Source organism: Pseudophryne corroboree, chromosome 4 (assembly GCF_028390025.1).
Source record: "Pseudophryne corroboree isolate aPseCor3 chromosome 4, aPseCor3.hap2, whole genome shotgun sequence".
NCBI classification, from domain to species: domain Eukaryota; kingdom Metazoa; phylum Chordata; class Amphibia; order Anura; family Myobatrachidae; genus Pseudophryne; species Pseudophryne corroboree.
In genome coordinates this window covers 733,522,996-733,540,293 of record NC_086447.1, presented here as the reverse complement: position 1 = coordinate 733,540,293, position 17,298 = coordinate 733,522,996, and the positions used below count along the sequence as shown (strand labels likewise).

The window sequence follows — 17,298 nt, the reverse complement described above, 5'->3', positions numbered from 1 at the left end:
GGTAAAAGAGAAGCTATGCTCAAACAGCACTCTTTTGTGGCTTAATACATGCAAATAAAAAAATAAAAAAAAGGAGGACAGCAAACATAGTGTATACCATTTAAAATTTCATATTATATCACTGCGTAATTTCACAGGTCTAATTAGGGAACCAGCTTATTCCCAACCAGAATCAATATGCAGCCTGAGCAGTGTATATATTAAAAACACATAAATTTAATACACATAGTAACATAAAAATACATAAAAATAGCTGAATACCATGCGTACAGAATAAAAATTATATAAAGCTTATCTGTCCATAAAAATGGCTGGAAGGCATGCGTACAGAATTAAAAATTGTATGAAGCTTATCTGTCCATAAAAGTAGATGTCTGCAGGTAGGTCCAACGCGTTTCGTCCGTCAGCAACAGGACTTCATCAAGGGGGTACTTGTATCCCCTTGATGAAGTCCTGTTGCTGACGGACGAAACGCTTTCTCACTACAGACCTCAGCAGCCCAATGTAATCCTGACGAAGGGACAATGCTAACTCCCGAAACGAGCCGTTGATATGACGGAAAGGCTGACTTTTTTCATGTAATCCAACATCCATTAAAAGCACTTTTTTCATGGAGTGACGTGCAGTTTGCTCATTTAGCAACAGAGGTACTTTATCTAATATAGCACGAGCACCCAGTATTACATGAACTAGCAAGGGAGTGCCGGATTATCCAAGATACACACACACATACATACATACATATATATATATATATATATATATATATATATATATATACATATACACACACACACACACACACACACATATATACACACATATATACACATACATACATACAGTGGGGATCGAAAGTTTGGGCACCCCAGACAAAAATTCATTTTAAATATGCAAAAAGAAGCCAAGGAAAGATGGAAAAATCTCCAAAAGGCATCAAATTACAGATTAGACATTCTTATAACATGTCAAAAAAAGTTTGATTTCATTTCCATCATTTACACTATCAAAAGAACAGAAAACAAAAAATAGCGTCTGCAAAAGTTTGGACACCCTGCAGAGTTAATACCTTGTACTATCCCCTTTGGACAGCTGAGACCTGGCAGTGTCATGGATTGTTCTCAATCATCGTCTGGAAAGACCAGGTGATGTAAATCTCAAAGGTTTTAAAAGCCCAGACTCATCTGACCTTGCTCCAACAATCAGCACCATGGGTTCCTCTAAGCAGTTGTGTAGAACACTGAAACTGAGAATAGTTGACGCTCACAAAGCAGGAGAAGGCTATAAGAAGATAGCAAAGCGTTATCAGATGCCCATATCCTCTGTTCGGAATGTAATTAAGAAATGGCAGTCATCAGGAACAGTGGAAGTTAAAGCAAGATCTGGAAGACCAAGAAAAATATCAGACAGAACAGCTCGCAGGATTGTGAGAAAAGCAAGTCAAAATCCACGTTTGACTGCATAATCCCTCCAGGAAGATCTGGCAGACACTGTTGTTGTGGTACACTATTCCACTATAAAGAGATACTTGTACAAATAAGGTCTTCATGGAAGAGTCATCAGAAGAAAACCTCTTGTACGTCCTCTCCACAAAAATCAGCGTTTGAAGTTTGCAAATGAACATATAGACAAACCTGATGCATTCTGGAATAAAGTTCTGTGGACCGATGAGGTTAAAATAGAACTTTTTGGCCGGAATGAGCAAAGGTACGTTTGGAGAAGGAAGGGCACAGAATTTAATGAAAAGAACCTCTGTCCAACTGTTAAGCATGGGAGTGGATCAATCATGCTTTGGGGTTGTATTGCAGCCAGTGGCACAGGGAACATTTCACGAGTAGAAGGAAAAATGGATTCAATAAGATTCCAGCAAATTTTGAACGCTAACTTGATGCCATCTGTGAAAAAGCTGAAGTTAAAGAGAGGCTGGCTTCTACAAATGGATAATGATCCTAAACACACCTCAAAATCTACGGTGGATTACATTAAGAGGCGTAAACTGAAGGTTTTGCCATTGCCTTCACAATCTCCTGACCTCAACATAATTGAAAATCTATGGATAGACCTTAAAAGAGCAGTGCGTCACAGACAGCCCAGGAATCTCAAAGAACTGGAAGACTTTTGTAAGGAAGAATGGGCGAAGATACCTCAAACAAGAATTGAAAGACTCTTGGCTGGCTACAAAAAGCGTTTACAAGCTGTGATACTTGCCAAAGGGGGCAGTACAAGGTATTAACTCTGCAGGGTGCCCTAACTTTTGCAGACGCCATTTTTTGTTTTCTGTTCTTTTGAAAGTGTAAATGATGGAAATAAAATCAAACTTTTTTTGACATGTTATAAGAATGTCTAATCTGTAATTTGATGCATTTTGGAGATTTTTCCATCTTTCCTTGGCTTCTTTTTGCACATTAAAATGAATATTTGCATGGGGTGCCCAAACTTTCAATCCCCACTGTGTATATGTATGTGTGTATATATATATATATATATATATATATATATATATATATATATATATATATTTATTTATTTATGCGCACATTTTCAGAAGGGCTTTTTATATGAAATGGGTAAAGCCACTAAACTGGAATGATGGGTTTATGGTCATCATAACGGATTTAGTAGTAGTCCTGTCTTCTAGATGCCCCTAGACATGATTTTAGAACCAGTTTTTGCATACATAAGCTTTTAAGTTTACAGATTCAAATACAAAATAAGGAATCATATTACAGACACACCTTAAAACATAATACCTACTAATATAATACCACAGAATGTGAACATAGTGGGGAGGATGTTTATCAATGTATTCATGATGACCCGAAACCTACAAGACAAGAGTCAGTGCAACCACTATAAAAAGGCTATTTTCAGGGCAAGATAAATAATGAAAACAACAACATCATGAGAAATACTGTAGTTAGGTTCTTTCGCAGTACCACCAGGAAACGAATTATACTATTTATAGTAGACTAAACTATAAAAGATGCAAACATTAGATATGTTGGTATTTTTATATATTATATGTGCAATATGCTAAATATGGGAAACATCATTTGGCAAACAGTAAAGTTAAAATGATCCTATGAAACATTTTTTTGTTTGTCCCTATTATTACATCCATTTAATGTTCATATTCTGTAATCCTTTCTTACCACCAACATAAAACTCTAGCAGAAAATAGTATCTTGTTATAAAGAGGGTGGAATATAACCACTGTAAGAAAGGGTAACATTATAAAAGCGGTGTATATTAAACTCTGTACTACTGTATACTTTTATCATTCCAAACATCTTAAGCTTGCCCTGAATTTATGACCACTTTACTACACCACCAAAAATGACACCGAGATTAACTACTCAGGTAATAGCTGTATGGAAGTTTAAACAATTGGAGACAGGGGCATTATACAGTGATGAGAGATCCCCAGAAATGGTCACTCTGAGAGATTGGGCTGTCAGAGAACACAGCTATAATTACCTCTGAATGCTGTCAATGATCCTGATAAGCCGGAGAACTCTGAGAATGAAGACAATGTCTAGGACCTGTTGGCTGTTGTACTGACTCACTGTGTAGAAAGAAAAATTTGACATAGAAACCAGTTTAATCCATATTACAATATCCAAAACAGTTTATACAGGCTGCCATTGCCTGCTTCTCACATGAGTTAGAATTCTTCTACATGCATTAGTTCTGTAATATTACTCTTGATAATAAATCACGGTTTATCTCCAGTACAATTTACACTTGCTATCTTGTTCCATTTCTGTATTTTCCTGTAAATGTTGCAGACTTCCACTGATAGGAATTTGGTGCACCACCCACACACTCGCCTTAAACTAATTACATACAAAAGATATACTATACCTGAACTCAGCCATGTGTTGACTGTTGTAGCAATTAGAGCAGCGATGATAATAAAAGTGTCAAACCTGCCAAATCACATAAAGGATATAATAAGTTCCTATATGAACATAAAACTGAATATGGATACAAAAGAGAAGCACAGAAATATAGCAAAATATCTCAAAAATATATGCAATAAGGAACACAGGATTTGACAGTGGGTATAGGCAAAAGTAGGATTCTAGGCACCAAACTTTTCTCTTCCAGCAGCAGCCCTCCATCTTAATTTATTTAATATCTTTTCTTTCCCTGAGTGGGCAGTGCTAGGCGTCCTGTGGACTGACGATCTACCAGCCACAGTGCCAGTGGCCCCAGCACCGGAGACCGGGTTGACGTCTTCAGCCGGGACCCCACCGCATACTCTGGCACCCTCCTCCGCATACACATGGGTACAAGTAAAAGCGTCTCCCTGTAGCACCTGTCACCGCCATTGTTGGAGACCACTGGTGGTGCTGACAGTGGGCATCCAGGTTGCCTGCACCCACACTAGACCACCAGGGAAGCCAGGTAACAGGGCACTACTAAAGATGGCAGCCAATTGCATTGGGGTCCATGTCAACAGGAAGAAGTAGGCTCTCCCATTAGCTCCTCCCCTACCCCTTGGCACTTTCCATCTAGAAGTCATCCCGTCACAGGGTGACTCCTCCTCACTCTCCACTCCTTCACAGAGACGTGGAGCAGTCATTTTACACACGGACTACATCAACCAGTCTCCGGAGAGTTATACGGGCTCCTGGTCTCCCTGTATACCTCACTCCCAGTGTTCATGTAATGCAGAAAGCTCCGTCCTACTGAGTGAGATCTGGATTGTTGAGCACTTTCTGCCCATTATTGCTGCACCGATTGTTCTGTGTGCACGTATAAGTGTTGAGGAGGACTTTGTGTGTTTTTCTCACTGTCTCCTCCCTTAATACTGTCTGTCTGACAATACTATTCTGACTGCAATTTTTCTGGTCTGACTATTGCTTTTCAGATTGCTTATTGTTTCAGTGTTGTGGGGTTTATTATTGGATATACCCCTTTGCAAAGCCCCACTTATTGCTTTTTTTGTGGTGCATTACCATTCATTGCATTATCCTGTATTTGCACACCGCTGTTTATTAACCTTTTGTATTAGGACTGTCGTCCAAGAGCAAAGCACCCAGGGATGTGGGTGCTCCTGTGTTGCATTCCTGCAAAACTTATTCCACTGTGTTTTCTCTACAGGATCAGAACCAAGATGATCTCTGGATGTGGTGTTTTCGAGCAACACAGCGAGAGGACTCTCGGCCACTGTTTCCAGCCAGGAAGCAGTTTAGGCGGCTTCTCTTTCACAGGTAATGTTGCAGTGGATGGATTGGCTTGCTACCCCTACAACCTCTCCAGGTTGGTTGCTCTACTACAGGGGTTCAACTTGCCACAGTTGCGCTGTCTGATCTGCCAATGACTGCTGTAGAACGACCGTGGATATGCTCCTTCTTGCAGACAGTGCAAGTTTTGGCACAGGTGTCCACTTCTTTCCAACAGATGCTGCATAAAGACACGCCCTTCCAGACGCAGACCCTCCAGGTGCACAGCCTCTACTCTCCAGTCTAGTTCGGATTCGTACTCTGGGGTTTCATCTGATCACAAGGAAACTGTATCCATTACCTCGTATGTGGAGACCACCTCTGTCCCGGAGGAGTTCCTGTCTCAGGTTGATGTAGCGGCCCTGATTAAAGCAGTCCTTTTAATTGAGGACAGGGAGCAGACCCCTAAATCTAAAGCTCAGGTGTCAGAGTCAGATGTGGGTTGTCATTGAATTCTCTACGTCTGCTCAGCTTCAGTATCTTCAGACGGAGTCTTGGGCTACTCCAAACAAGCATTTTCAGGTGTCAAAGTGCATTGTGGCTTTTTACCCCATTCCTGCTGTGGATCAGTCCAACCGGGAGTCTCCTCCCCCAGTGAATGCACACACTGCACACTTCATTAAAACCTCTACCCTCCCTATACATACCACAACTTCGCTTAAGTACCTGATGGATAGAAAGTTGGAAACTGTCCCTAAGCTATAGCATGATTGGCCCTAGCATTTGCTTGGGTGACTAAGGTCATTGATAGGTGGGCAGATGCTCTCAAGGATGGTCTCTCTTAGGGTACCCAAAGAAATCAGTTATGGTCTCTGGTGGCGCATATCAAGATGGCGACAGTCTATCTTGGTGAAGCAACAATAGGCACTGGTAAGAAGGTGTCTGCTTCCTCAGTATTATTTAGGAGAGCCATCTGGCTCCATTCCCAGCACGCGGATACAGACTCTAAGAAGGCCTTTGAGGCTCTTCCGTATCCTGGTGATATTTTATGTGGTCCAGAATTGGACAAGATTCTGAGCATGGTGGCGGTATCCAAGATGGCCTTTCTTCCTTCAGCAGGGACTAAGTCATGTGTCTTATTTTTGCTACTTTCGTCTGCAAGGGAAAGCCAAAGGCCATTCTTTTTATACGTTCCAGGGTTCTTCCTTGAAGAGCTCCAAGCCCAGAGGTAAACAGCCCTGGTCTACCAGATGTCCGTCCACTAAGTCAGCAAACAAGCCTGCTCTATGACGGGGCGGGTCTCCATCTGGAGGATCCCGGTGTGGGAGGCAGGCTACTACTTTTCTCTAAGATCTGGATGGATTCCTAGTTTTGAGGTTATGTTCTATCCTTCCAGGAGCATCCTCTGACCCAAATTTTTTCCACAGGCCATCCAGAAAAAGCACAAGCACTGCAGGAGTCCATTTACTCCCTTCTGGCCTCCACGGTAATTGTTCCTGCTCCCTGGTCGCAGAGAGGCACGGGCTTCTATGCCACCTCTTCTTGGTTCAGAAGCTGAATGGCCCCTTCCAACCGATCCTCAACCTGAATGTAGTTAAAAGGTACTTACGGGTTTTCAGGTTCTGCTTGGACGCTCTGTGTTCCATCATTCTGTACCTGGAGCCATGGGATTGTATGGCCTCTTTGGCCTCCAGGATGCCTATTTGCATCTTCCTATCTAGCTCAGTCATCAGCACTTCCTACGCTTTTCAATTCGGGAGGACCATTACCAGTTTTGGCCAAGGCCATTTGGTCTTTCCACAGCTCCTTGTGTCTTCACAAAGGTCATGGTGATCATAGTAGCTCATTTGCGATACATGGGTGTCAGAATTCTACCTTCCTGGACAATCTTTGTATTCTGGCCCAGTCACCTGATGTACTCGAAGGTCACCTCCGTCTCGTGATAGATCTTCTTCAGTCCCACAGCTGGATCATCAATGGGGCAAAATCCTCCGCGACTCTGGCTCTGGAAATGCTCCATCTGGGGGCCTTGCTGGACTCCAGGGTTCAGCGTGTCTTCCTCCCTGCAGAAAATTTCGGGACCTACAGGAAAAGATTTTCACGTTCTTAAGTCCATACACTCTTACACGCAGATCCTGGGCTACCTAGTCTTCACCTTCAACATGGTGGAGTATGCCCAGTTTTACTTCAAGTCTCTTCAGATGGAAATTCTCTCCCGGTGGAACAAATCCCATTGTCTACTCACAAAGCAGACGATCATACTCTCTTGGGAGGTTAGGCAATCCCACTAGTGGTGGCTCCAGGCATCCCATATGGACATGTGCCACCCGTTCAGGACTGGGTCCTCCTCACCACCGACACCAATCATGGGTCGGGGGCAATAACCTGTAAACAGACCTTTCAGGGTCGGTGGACGACCACAGAGTGCGGCTTCAAATCAACATTCTAGTGCTCCACACGGTCTTCAGAGCTATCTGTCTTACTTGGTCGCTCCTCTAGCATCATCTGGTCCTCCGTGATGAAATTTAGCAGCATTCACAACTGGATCGAGCATTATTTCTGGCTCTGTTGGCAGTCTTCATTCCCTTGAGAAGTGGATTTTTTCACCCGTTAGGATGTTCTCTAGACACTTTTCAGCTACTTGTTCAATGCTGGGGACTGCCGAATGTTGACGTAAAGTCGTCTTGGCACAATCATAAGCTTCCGAGGTACTACCTGTAAACCCTCTTCTCTACGAATTTATCACTGAGTTTGGAGGACATACTTCCCCTAATGTTCGGCTTGGAGTTTTAACCCCCAATCTTTTTGACTCTCACAAGTCCTCTCCGGGCTTCTGCCTCTCTTCTTTGTCAGTACAGGTGTTGGCCCTGTCTGTCCTCTTCCAGAGACAGATGGCAATGATGCCTGGACTTTCCTGCAGGGTGTCCTCCACATGCAGCCTGCTTGTTCCTCCGGTGGCTCTGTGGGATTTGGTTCTCGTGCTTTGGGCTCTTCAAGTGTCACCCTTTGAGCACTTATAATAATAATAATAATGATGGTTATTTATATAGCACTCTTTCTCCAATAGGACTCAAGGCGAATAACAGATATATAGCATAATATAGTACAGAAACAATGTAGTACAGAAAAGATTTTCATAAAAAATACAGAAGCATGTAGATACTAAAGGAATATTATGGAAATGCTTGAGTAAACAGGAAAGTCTTGAGTCTATTTTTGAAGTTGGATTCGGTGGACATTCATTGGCTTATGTGAAAGTTTATCCTCCCTTCTTGCCGTAGCTTTGCTCAGACATGAATGCGCTGTCGTTTCACTCTCCATTTCTGTTTTTTCATTCAGATCGAGCCGTTCTTCGTATACGATTAGGCTACCTTCCCAAGGTAGTCTCTTGGAATTCACATCAACCAGGAGACCGTGGACCTTGCCTTTTACTCACCTAATTTTTTGCCAGAGTAGCCCTCTTCGGATGTCGTGATTGCCCTCCGGATGTATGTGAACAGAACTAGGTATCCATAAGTCGGAGTCCTCTATGACTTAAACAAAAGAGGCTGGCCAACTATGATACAGACCTTGGCCGGTTGAGTCTGACTGACCATCTGCCACATGTACGCTGTGGCGCATCTACCTGCACTGGCTGTGCTGATTGTTCATTTAACTAGGTTGGTGGGAACTTCTTGGGCAGCTCGATGTGGTGTCTCTGCAGAGCAGCTTTGTGAGGCAGCTACTTGGTCTTCTGCCCACACATTTCTAAAATTCTGTTCTTTCAACACCTTCGCTTCCACAGCTTTTGGGTGAAGGGTTCTCTGCACAGATCAGGAGCATTTCCTTCTTTAGCGGAATTGCTTTGGGATGTCCCACTGTCAAAGCTTGTGTCCCTTATGGCATGATGAAGAAAAGGAGATTTATGTTCTTATCTGGTTAAATCATTTTCTTTGGAATCCATAGGGGACACAGGATGCCCACCCTGACGCACCTGTCTTGCGGGGTTTCACTCATCTTCCGTTTCCTCTGTCCGCATCTTATGAGTGTTTGGATTTGTGTGTATGCCGGTCTTTCTTCTTCTTCTTCTCACTCCTGTCTTGGGCTTACTAACTTAACTGGCCTGCATGGGGCTGGTGCTGGGGTATAGGTGGAGAAAGTCTTGGCTGCTGCTAAGCAAGTGGCAACTTATACCCCTTTCACACAGAGGCAAGCACCCAGGGAAAACCCAAGTTGTATGAATGGTCTGACCCGGGATCGCACCCATTCATGACCAGCGAATTTCCTAGGACTGAGACGGCTAGGCTGCGGTAAGAAAGGGGGGACCCAGGTTACTCTACATGGGTTATGATAAAGGAACCTCATTGGTGGATCACATTAATGGCGTAGCAACGAGATGACCCTGTTCTGCATGAGACATGGGTACAGAGTGAAAGAAGACAACCTGGGACCAAAGTGTGGTGTGAAAAGTTGCAACATGGGTTGATCCTGTGTTCAATATATCGTTTCTGACCCTGGGATTGTATGGTAAAAGAGTATTAATAACCCTACCCCTGTGGCATAGCCATCTATTGCTCACATGTTGATATGACAACAATGGGACCGATTCAGAGTTGCATACAAGATGGTCGCTTGCATGAAAATAAATGTGGATCTCCGCCTATATTCAGAGTAGGCCGCAAGATGCAGCCACTCATTCATTTGCTTTTAGCAGTAATCAATGCGCAAATGCACCAGCCCTATTCCTGCTGCCAGAGAACTGCTTTAAAGTAAGACAGATTTCTGCATATGCTCACCTCTGAATCACCAGCAACTACACGTCCACATCACACCCAGTTATACTCACTTAGCCCCAAGAGAAGGTGTGGCTGAGATGTGTATGGTTTGGAATTGCCTGTAGCTGTTCATTGTTGTGTAAGCGCTGCTACAGAGCATGAGGAGTACAAAAAGACCTACCTGTAAAACAGACTTGCATGCAATTCTGACTAAGCCCCTCTTTGTGTATGTACACAGCTAGTTTAATCAATAAACCAATTACAGCCATGTCCCATTGCCTACAGAAAGTGTTTTCTGTACATGCATTGGCCAATGACTGGAACTGCTTTTCACGCATAGGGCAGGTTTAATAGAAGTGGTTTCACTACGCTTTACAATAAACACCGCTATTAGGGCGGGGAGTGTAGAACTCATTCTCATCCACAATGTTACACAACAACTGAAAGACTGTTCCAGCAACAGACTATATAATGGATAAGGGGCTCTCCACTTCTCCCTACCTTGAAAGTGCAGATGCTGCTTATTTCCTTTGATCAAAGGCAGTGGTGCTCAACATAGGTTTTAGCTTGGACCCAAAATGATAGTGTACAAGGGTCCCAAAACAGGATGATTATAAAAGTGATCCATGGCTGACAACAAGAGACACAACATACTATGTGGTCCCACTAAGGTAGCAAAATGACAATTTCCATCCCGCTGATCTAACCAGAAGCTTATCTATGCTGCAATTATAATAAGCCACGTCTCAGAACAGAATCGTTCATCGTGTTTAGAACATAGTAGCAATATGAACATTATTAGGTGTAGAAGACAAAATTAAAGACACAAAATCAAGCTTACCAGTTCCAAAACTGGTTCATTGCAAAGAAAGATCTTGGATCATAAGTGTAGAGTTTCAGAAGTATTTCTAGGACGTAGAGGGCAAGGAATACCCACTCTGCATGGGAAATCAGGGGGTTTCTGTCATCGAGAGCAATGAAAATGGCATTCACAAGAATGACCACATCGAAAGCATAAACAAATCCTCTGAAATAGGAGAGAGAAAAAGATGACATTGCTATTATATCAAAACAATACACGCGCACAGACACACACACACACAGACAAAACAAACAAATCCCAGCTGCTATCAAGTACACTTACTTATGATGTACAACTCTGCGAATGAACCTGCTCACGGCAGATCTGTAGAAATGAGGCATCCAGCACTCAAATGGATGCATACGAGCCTTCACAGTGATCACCTTAATGTTCAGTAAGTCGGCCAGACGTATGAAAGCTTGCTTTCCTGAGGGAAAGAAGCAGAAGGTGGGTATATAGTGGACCTTTATTCCACACTCAGCCACTGGGCCATAAAGGTATTTCCAAGTGAAAGACCTTGCAAATCACTCTTGCTCAGAAGCTGATTTTTGAGTGATCACCTTTTCCAGGCAGCATACGGTCAGTGTCATGTAGATTTACTTTTCTGTTATGGAATCATGTGACACCAAGTACTCACTGATGAAACCTGTCCTGATCTATGCATTTTTCCCTATATCTCTAACTAATTTTGTCAAGCACTAAAAGTCATGATTGAAGAAACATATGTGACTGTAGTTAATAGCTGCAAACTTTAGGGAAGTATCAGTAAAGGTATTATATAATGTATAGGCCTATGTCAAATGTTTATATTGTACTTGACTATGTGACTTAACTTATGCCAAAAAAGGAGGCTCTTGCATTATTTCACATAAAGCATACCCTACCTCTCTACTCACCCACATACTCTTGGTGTTCATCTTTGGATACTCTTAGTAGCAGTTCTCGGTGTGATTTACTGATGTCTGGTGCCACCAACTTCACCAATTTTTTCCAAGTGGTCTCTGGTATGACAAAGTCTGGACCTTCTTTGACCTTAAGAGCATTAAAAGCCTCGGCCATCTTGCGACGCTTCATGTAAGCCAATTTACGGATCTCATTCTGTGAGCAAAAAGATTTAGATTTTTAATTGAATACGTAGAAGTCATGTTGGCTGGAGTCACTTTTCAATCCAAGATTCATTAACTCTGGAACACTAACCATCGGTCTGTCAGATCTGAACATTTTTCACATTTGTAAATAAAACAAAGAAACATTTTTTTTTCATTTAAATCTGATATTTTCAGTATAGTTACTATAATATTAGAAATATAATCAGCCATTGGGAGGGATGTACTAATGAGAAAATGTGGTAAAAACCCAGGTTTATGGGGCTTCACAGCAATTTACCAATGTACTAAGACCCAGACTTCTTTCCGCATCGTTGCTGTCGGATGGATCAGATCGGATCCCTCCCAGCGTCACCCGCATCAACGCTGTGTATGCGCAGAGGAATTCCTGGGTCATAAACCTGGCCATGGCAATGGACAGCTCTTATCAGCAGAGCTGCCCTTTGCAATATTAATCGCATGTTAGTACGCATGCGATCAGCATCGGCGCGAGGTTGGTACATCCCGCCCATATCGTGAACATTTTGGGAATGTGAATAGTTTGGCTGTTATAGAGAAGTCGGGTCTTTCAGACCCACGGTTAGTGATAGTTTGAAGCAGTTTGACACAGGGCCGTCTTTTTGTATGGGCTCAATGGGCAGTTGCCCAAGGGCCCCAGGAAAATAAGGGCCCTAGGATGATAGCTGAGGATCCCCCTTTTCCAGCCTGTTAATTGCTCTTCTCAGCCAGATATCTCAGGTTCTGTCTGACTTAGAGTTTTCCTGAGGATATACTCCAAAAGCTGACTCTACTCCCTTTCGGTGGACAATGTTAACTTGTCTCTACTATGCCCAGAATCAGATATATCAGCCTTCCAGCAGCTGGTCACAGCTCCAGCTCCACATGCCTGGTATGCAGTTTTATATTTTCGTCGGTGGATTGCTCTGGCTCCAGAACTCTGATCCCCAAGTCCCCAGTACTTCCTGAAAGATCAGCCCACTGAATGGTAAGAAATCTATTTCCAGGAACGGGAGATATCTGCAGCCAAGCAGGTTGCCCTGCCACAGGAAAATTATGAATATTAAGCCAATTCCACTATCCACTCCTCCCCTGTGTATTAAACACCCCTTACCACGCTGGAAGTCATGTACCGGGGACCCTTCATTCAGCCAAATGCCCCTTTCTACAGTTTAGTGTTCTCCCTCCCACCCCATCTTCCACCATTTGTGCAGTAAAGGAGTAATTAGAAGAAATTACTGCTCCTACATGCTGAGCGGAAGATAGAACACCCCTACATCAAGACCTCGGGACATCAAAGCTGCTGCTGATAGCACCCCCCACCCCTACCACTGGAGGATGGGTATGGACTCCAGCACTTTGCTTTGCCGAAGGGTCTACACTGCTAAGACGGCCCTAGTGTGACAACAAACGCACCATGGTTTTGTTTCATCCAAAGCGAACAAAGTTTGTTATCTACAATGCACTCTGGAAAAGATACCACTCCTAAAACTGAGAAACCAGATATAATAATAACAACAACAACAACAACAACATACAACATCACCAAAGGAAGAGTGAACACATTTGACCAGTTGTGCTCTACTGTCTCTTGCAGCCAAACAAACAAAAAAATCGAAAAACCAAATGAGTGCCCTTAAGTGTATTGTATGGTGTACCCTTCCTTGAGTTCTAAACAGGGGCATATCAAGAGAGGAGGAGGCCTGTGTGTAGTCTCCGTCTGGGCCTAGCCGGCAGAGCAATAGATTTTGAGCACTAGTGTCACTAGGAGACCCTAACGCTGTCCCAGAGTCTAAAGCGTATGTGCAGGTCTCTGGCAAAATGACACAGCAGCCATTTTCCCAGTGATTTTCCTACTGAGCATGTGCGAAATGCTGGAAAAATGGCTGTTGCACCATTTTCCTGGTGGTTTCCGCAGCGCTGCTGTTGCAGACGCAGGACTCTCGAGGGTAAGTATTGAAAAAATGAGAGCAGTGTGTGCGGTGTGGGCACTCCTGGACCCTGTAGGTACCGCACACACTGCACCCACTATAGATACAACATTGCATCTAAAGCATGTGTATGTTATTAGAAAAAATATTCACTGATTTGTATACACAGACAAAGGGGGTGCAGATGCAATAAAAGATCATTACAGTATAATAAAATATAATATGTCATAAGAGGTTATTGGTATATTGTAGGCCAATGATATCGGCCTGCCCACCAATCGTCCAGGTCACCTTTTGTCGAGCAGGTCCCTAACACTATGAGGCCAACATCTGGAACGCGGGGAACCCCGAAACATGATCCAGCAATCCATTCACATACCTACACTTTATATCACTTTACAAATCAGTAGTTTTTAGTGTGATGCCCTGGGGGGGGTCCTTTGCTGTACAACTTTTGTAACACAATTTAATAGCCAATATCATCAGTTTGAGTCCATATCACAAAAACATTGGCATGTTTTACATCTAGATAAACAATTGGCTCCATACATAAAGGAGAAACCACAAATCAAACAAAAAAGCAAAAAGATCTGAAACAGAATCTTGTTAAAAACTATGTACAAATGGAAACAAATAACCAAATAGAAGAGAAAATAAGAATTTACTCACCGGTAATTCTATTTCTCGTAGTCCGTAGTGGATGCTGGGAACTCCGTAAGGACCATGGGGAATAGACGGACTCCGCAGGAGACTGGGCACTCTAAAGAAAAGATTAGGTACTATCTGGTGTGCACTGGCCCCTCCCTCTATGCCCCTCCTCCAGACCTCAGTTAGGGAAACTGTGCCCGGAAGAGCTGACATTACAAGGAAAGAAAATTTTGAATCCAGGGTAAGACTCATACCAGCCACACCAATCACACCGTACAACTTGTGATACCTTTACCCAGTTAACAGTATGAACAACAACTGAGCCTCACTCAACGGATGGCTCATAACAATAACCCTTAGTTAAGCAATAACTATATACACATATTGCAGAAAGTCCGCACTTGGGATGGGCGCCCAGCATCCACTACGGACTACGAGAAATAGAATTACCGGTGAGTAAATTCTTATTTTCTCTGACGTCCTAGTGGATGCTGGGAACTCCGTAAGGACCATGGGGATTATACCAAAGCTCCCAAACGGGCGGGAGAGTGCGGATGACTCTGCAGCACCGAATGAGCAAACACAAGGTCCTCTTCAGCCAGGGTATCAAACTTGTAGAACTTTGCAAATGTGTTTGAACCCGACCAAGTAGCCGCTCGGCAAAGCTGTAAAGCCGAGACCCCTCGGGCAGCGTCCCAAGAAGAGCCCACCTTCCTTGTGGAATGGGCTTTTACTGATTTTGGATGCGGCAATCCAGCCGCAGAATGAGCATGCTGAATCGTGCTACAGATCCAGCGAGCAATAGACTGCTTTGAAGCAGGAGCACCCAGCTTGTTGGGGGCATGCAAGATAAACAGCGAGTCAGTCTTCCTGACTCCAGCCGTTCTGGAAACATATATTTTCAAAGCCCTGACTACGTCCAGCAACTTGGAGTCCTCCAAGTCAGAGTAGCCGCAGGCACCACAATAGGTTGGTTCAAATGAAACGAGGACACCACCTTTGGGAGAAATTGGGGACGAGTCCTCAATTCTGCCCTGTCCATATGGAAGATCAGATATGGGCTTTTACATGACAAAGCCGCCAATTCCGACACACGCCTAGCCGATACTAAGGCCAACAGCATGACCACTTTCCACGTGAGATACTTCAGTTCCACGGTCTTAAGTGGCTCAAACCAGTGGGATTTCAGGAAATCCAACACAACGTTAAGATCCCAGGGTGCCACTGGTGGCACAAAAGGGGGCTGAATATGCAGCACTCCCTTAACAAAATGTCTGAACCTCAGGCAGTGAAGCCAGTTCTTTTTGAAAGAAAATGGATAGGGATGAAATCTGGACCTTTATGGACCCCAATTTTCCGCTAGGATCCGGCGTTCAACCGCCATGCCGTCAAACGCAGCCGCGGTAAGTCTTGGAACAGACAGGGCCCTTGTTGCAGCAGGTCCTGTCTGAGAGGCAGAGGCCATGGGTCCTCTGTGCGCATTTCTTGCAGTTCAGGGTACCAAGTCCTTCTTGGCCAGTCCGGAACAATGAGTATTGTTCTTATTCCTCTCTTTCTTACTATTCTCAGTACTTTTGGTATGAGAGGAAGAGGAGGAAACACATATACCGACTGGTACACCCACGGTGTCACTAGGGCGTCCAAAGCTATCGCCTGAGGGTCCCTTGACCTGGCGCAATATCTTTTTAGCTTTTTGTTGAGGCGGGACGCCATCATGTCCACCTGTGGCAGTTCCCATCGGTTTGCAATCAGTTGGAAGACTTCTTGATGAAGTCCCCACTCTCCCGGGTGGAGGTCGTGTCTGCTGAGGAAGTATGCTTCCCAGTTGTCCACTCCCGGAATGAACACTGCTGACAGTGCTTGCGCGTGATTCTCCGCCCATCGAAGAATCTTTGTGGCTTCCGCCATTGCCATCCTGCTTCTTGTGCCGCCCTGGCGGTTTACATGGGCGACCGCCGTGATGTTGTCTGACTGAATCAGCACTGGCCGGTTTCGAAGCAGGGGCTCTGCTTGACTCAGGGCGTTGTAATTGGCCCTTAATTCCAGTATATTTATGTGTAGAGAAGTCTCCAGACTTGACCACAGCCCTTGGAAGTTTCTTCCCTGAGTGACTGCCCCCCATCCTCGGAGGCTTGCATCCGTGGTCACCAGGACCCAGTCCTGTATGCCGAACCTGCGGCCCTCGAGAAGGTGAGCACTCTGCAGCCACCACAGAAGAGACACCCTGGCCCTTGGGGACAGGGTGATCAGCCGATGCATCTGAAGATGCGATCCGGACCACTTGTCCAACAGATCCCACTGAAAGATCCTCGCATGGAACCTGCCGAAGGGAATGGCTTCGTATGAAGCCACCATCTTTCCCAGGACTCGCGTGCAGTGATGCACAGATACCTGTTTTGGTTTCAGGAGGTCCCTGACCAGAGATGCTAATTCCTGGGCCTTCTCCACCGGGAGAAACACCTTCTTCTGTTCTGTGTCCAGAATCATGCCCAGGAAAAGCAGACGCGTCGTAGGAATCAGCTGCGACTTTGGAACATTCAGAATCCAGCCGTGCTGTTGCAACACTTCCTGAGAGAGTGCTACGCTGATCAACAACTGCTCCCTGGACCTCGCCTTTATGAGGAGATCGTCCAAGTACGGGATAATTATAACTCCCTTCTGCCGAAGGAGTATCATCATTTCGGCCATTACCTTGGTAAATATTCTCGGTGCCGTGGACAGGCCAAACGGCAACGTCTGGAACTGGTAATGACAGTCCTGTACCACAAATCTGAGGTACTCCTGGTGAGGTGGGTAAATGGGGACATGCAAGTAAGCATCTTTGATGTC

The 17,298-nt window shown here is 44.3% G+C and overlaps 1 protein-coding gene across 2 annotated transcripts in view; it reads right to left on the bottom strand.

Moving 5' to 3' along the window:
- LOC134910254 (two pore calcium channel protein 1-like) overlaps window positions 1-17,298 on the bottom strand; it is a 160,022-nt gene that overhangs the window by 25,388 nt on the left and 117,336 nt on the right. For both annotated transcript variants that reach the window (XM_063918081.1, XM_063918082.1), the window contains 6 exons: window positions 11,684-11,885; window positions 11,070-11,214; window positions 10,767-10,952; window positions 3,865-3,929; window positions 3,478-3,565; window positions 2,755-2,824 (listed from right to left, as the gene is read on the bottom strand). In XM_063918081.1, coding sequence (XP_063774151.1) covers window positions 2,755-2,824; window positions 3,478-3,565; window positions 3,865-3,929; window positions 10,767-10,952; window positions 11,070-11,214; window positions 11,684-11,885 — 756 coding nt within the window. The remainder of the gene's footprint in view (window positions 1-2,754; window positions 2,825-3,477; window positions 3,566-3,864; window positions 3,930-10,766; window positions 10,953-11,069; window positions 11,215-11,683; window positions 11,886-17,298) is intronic.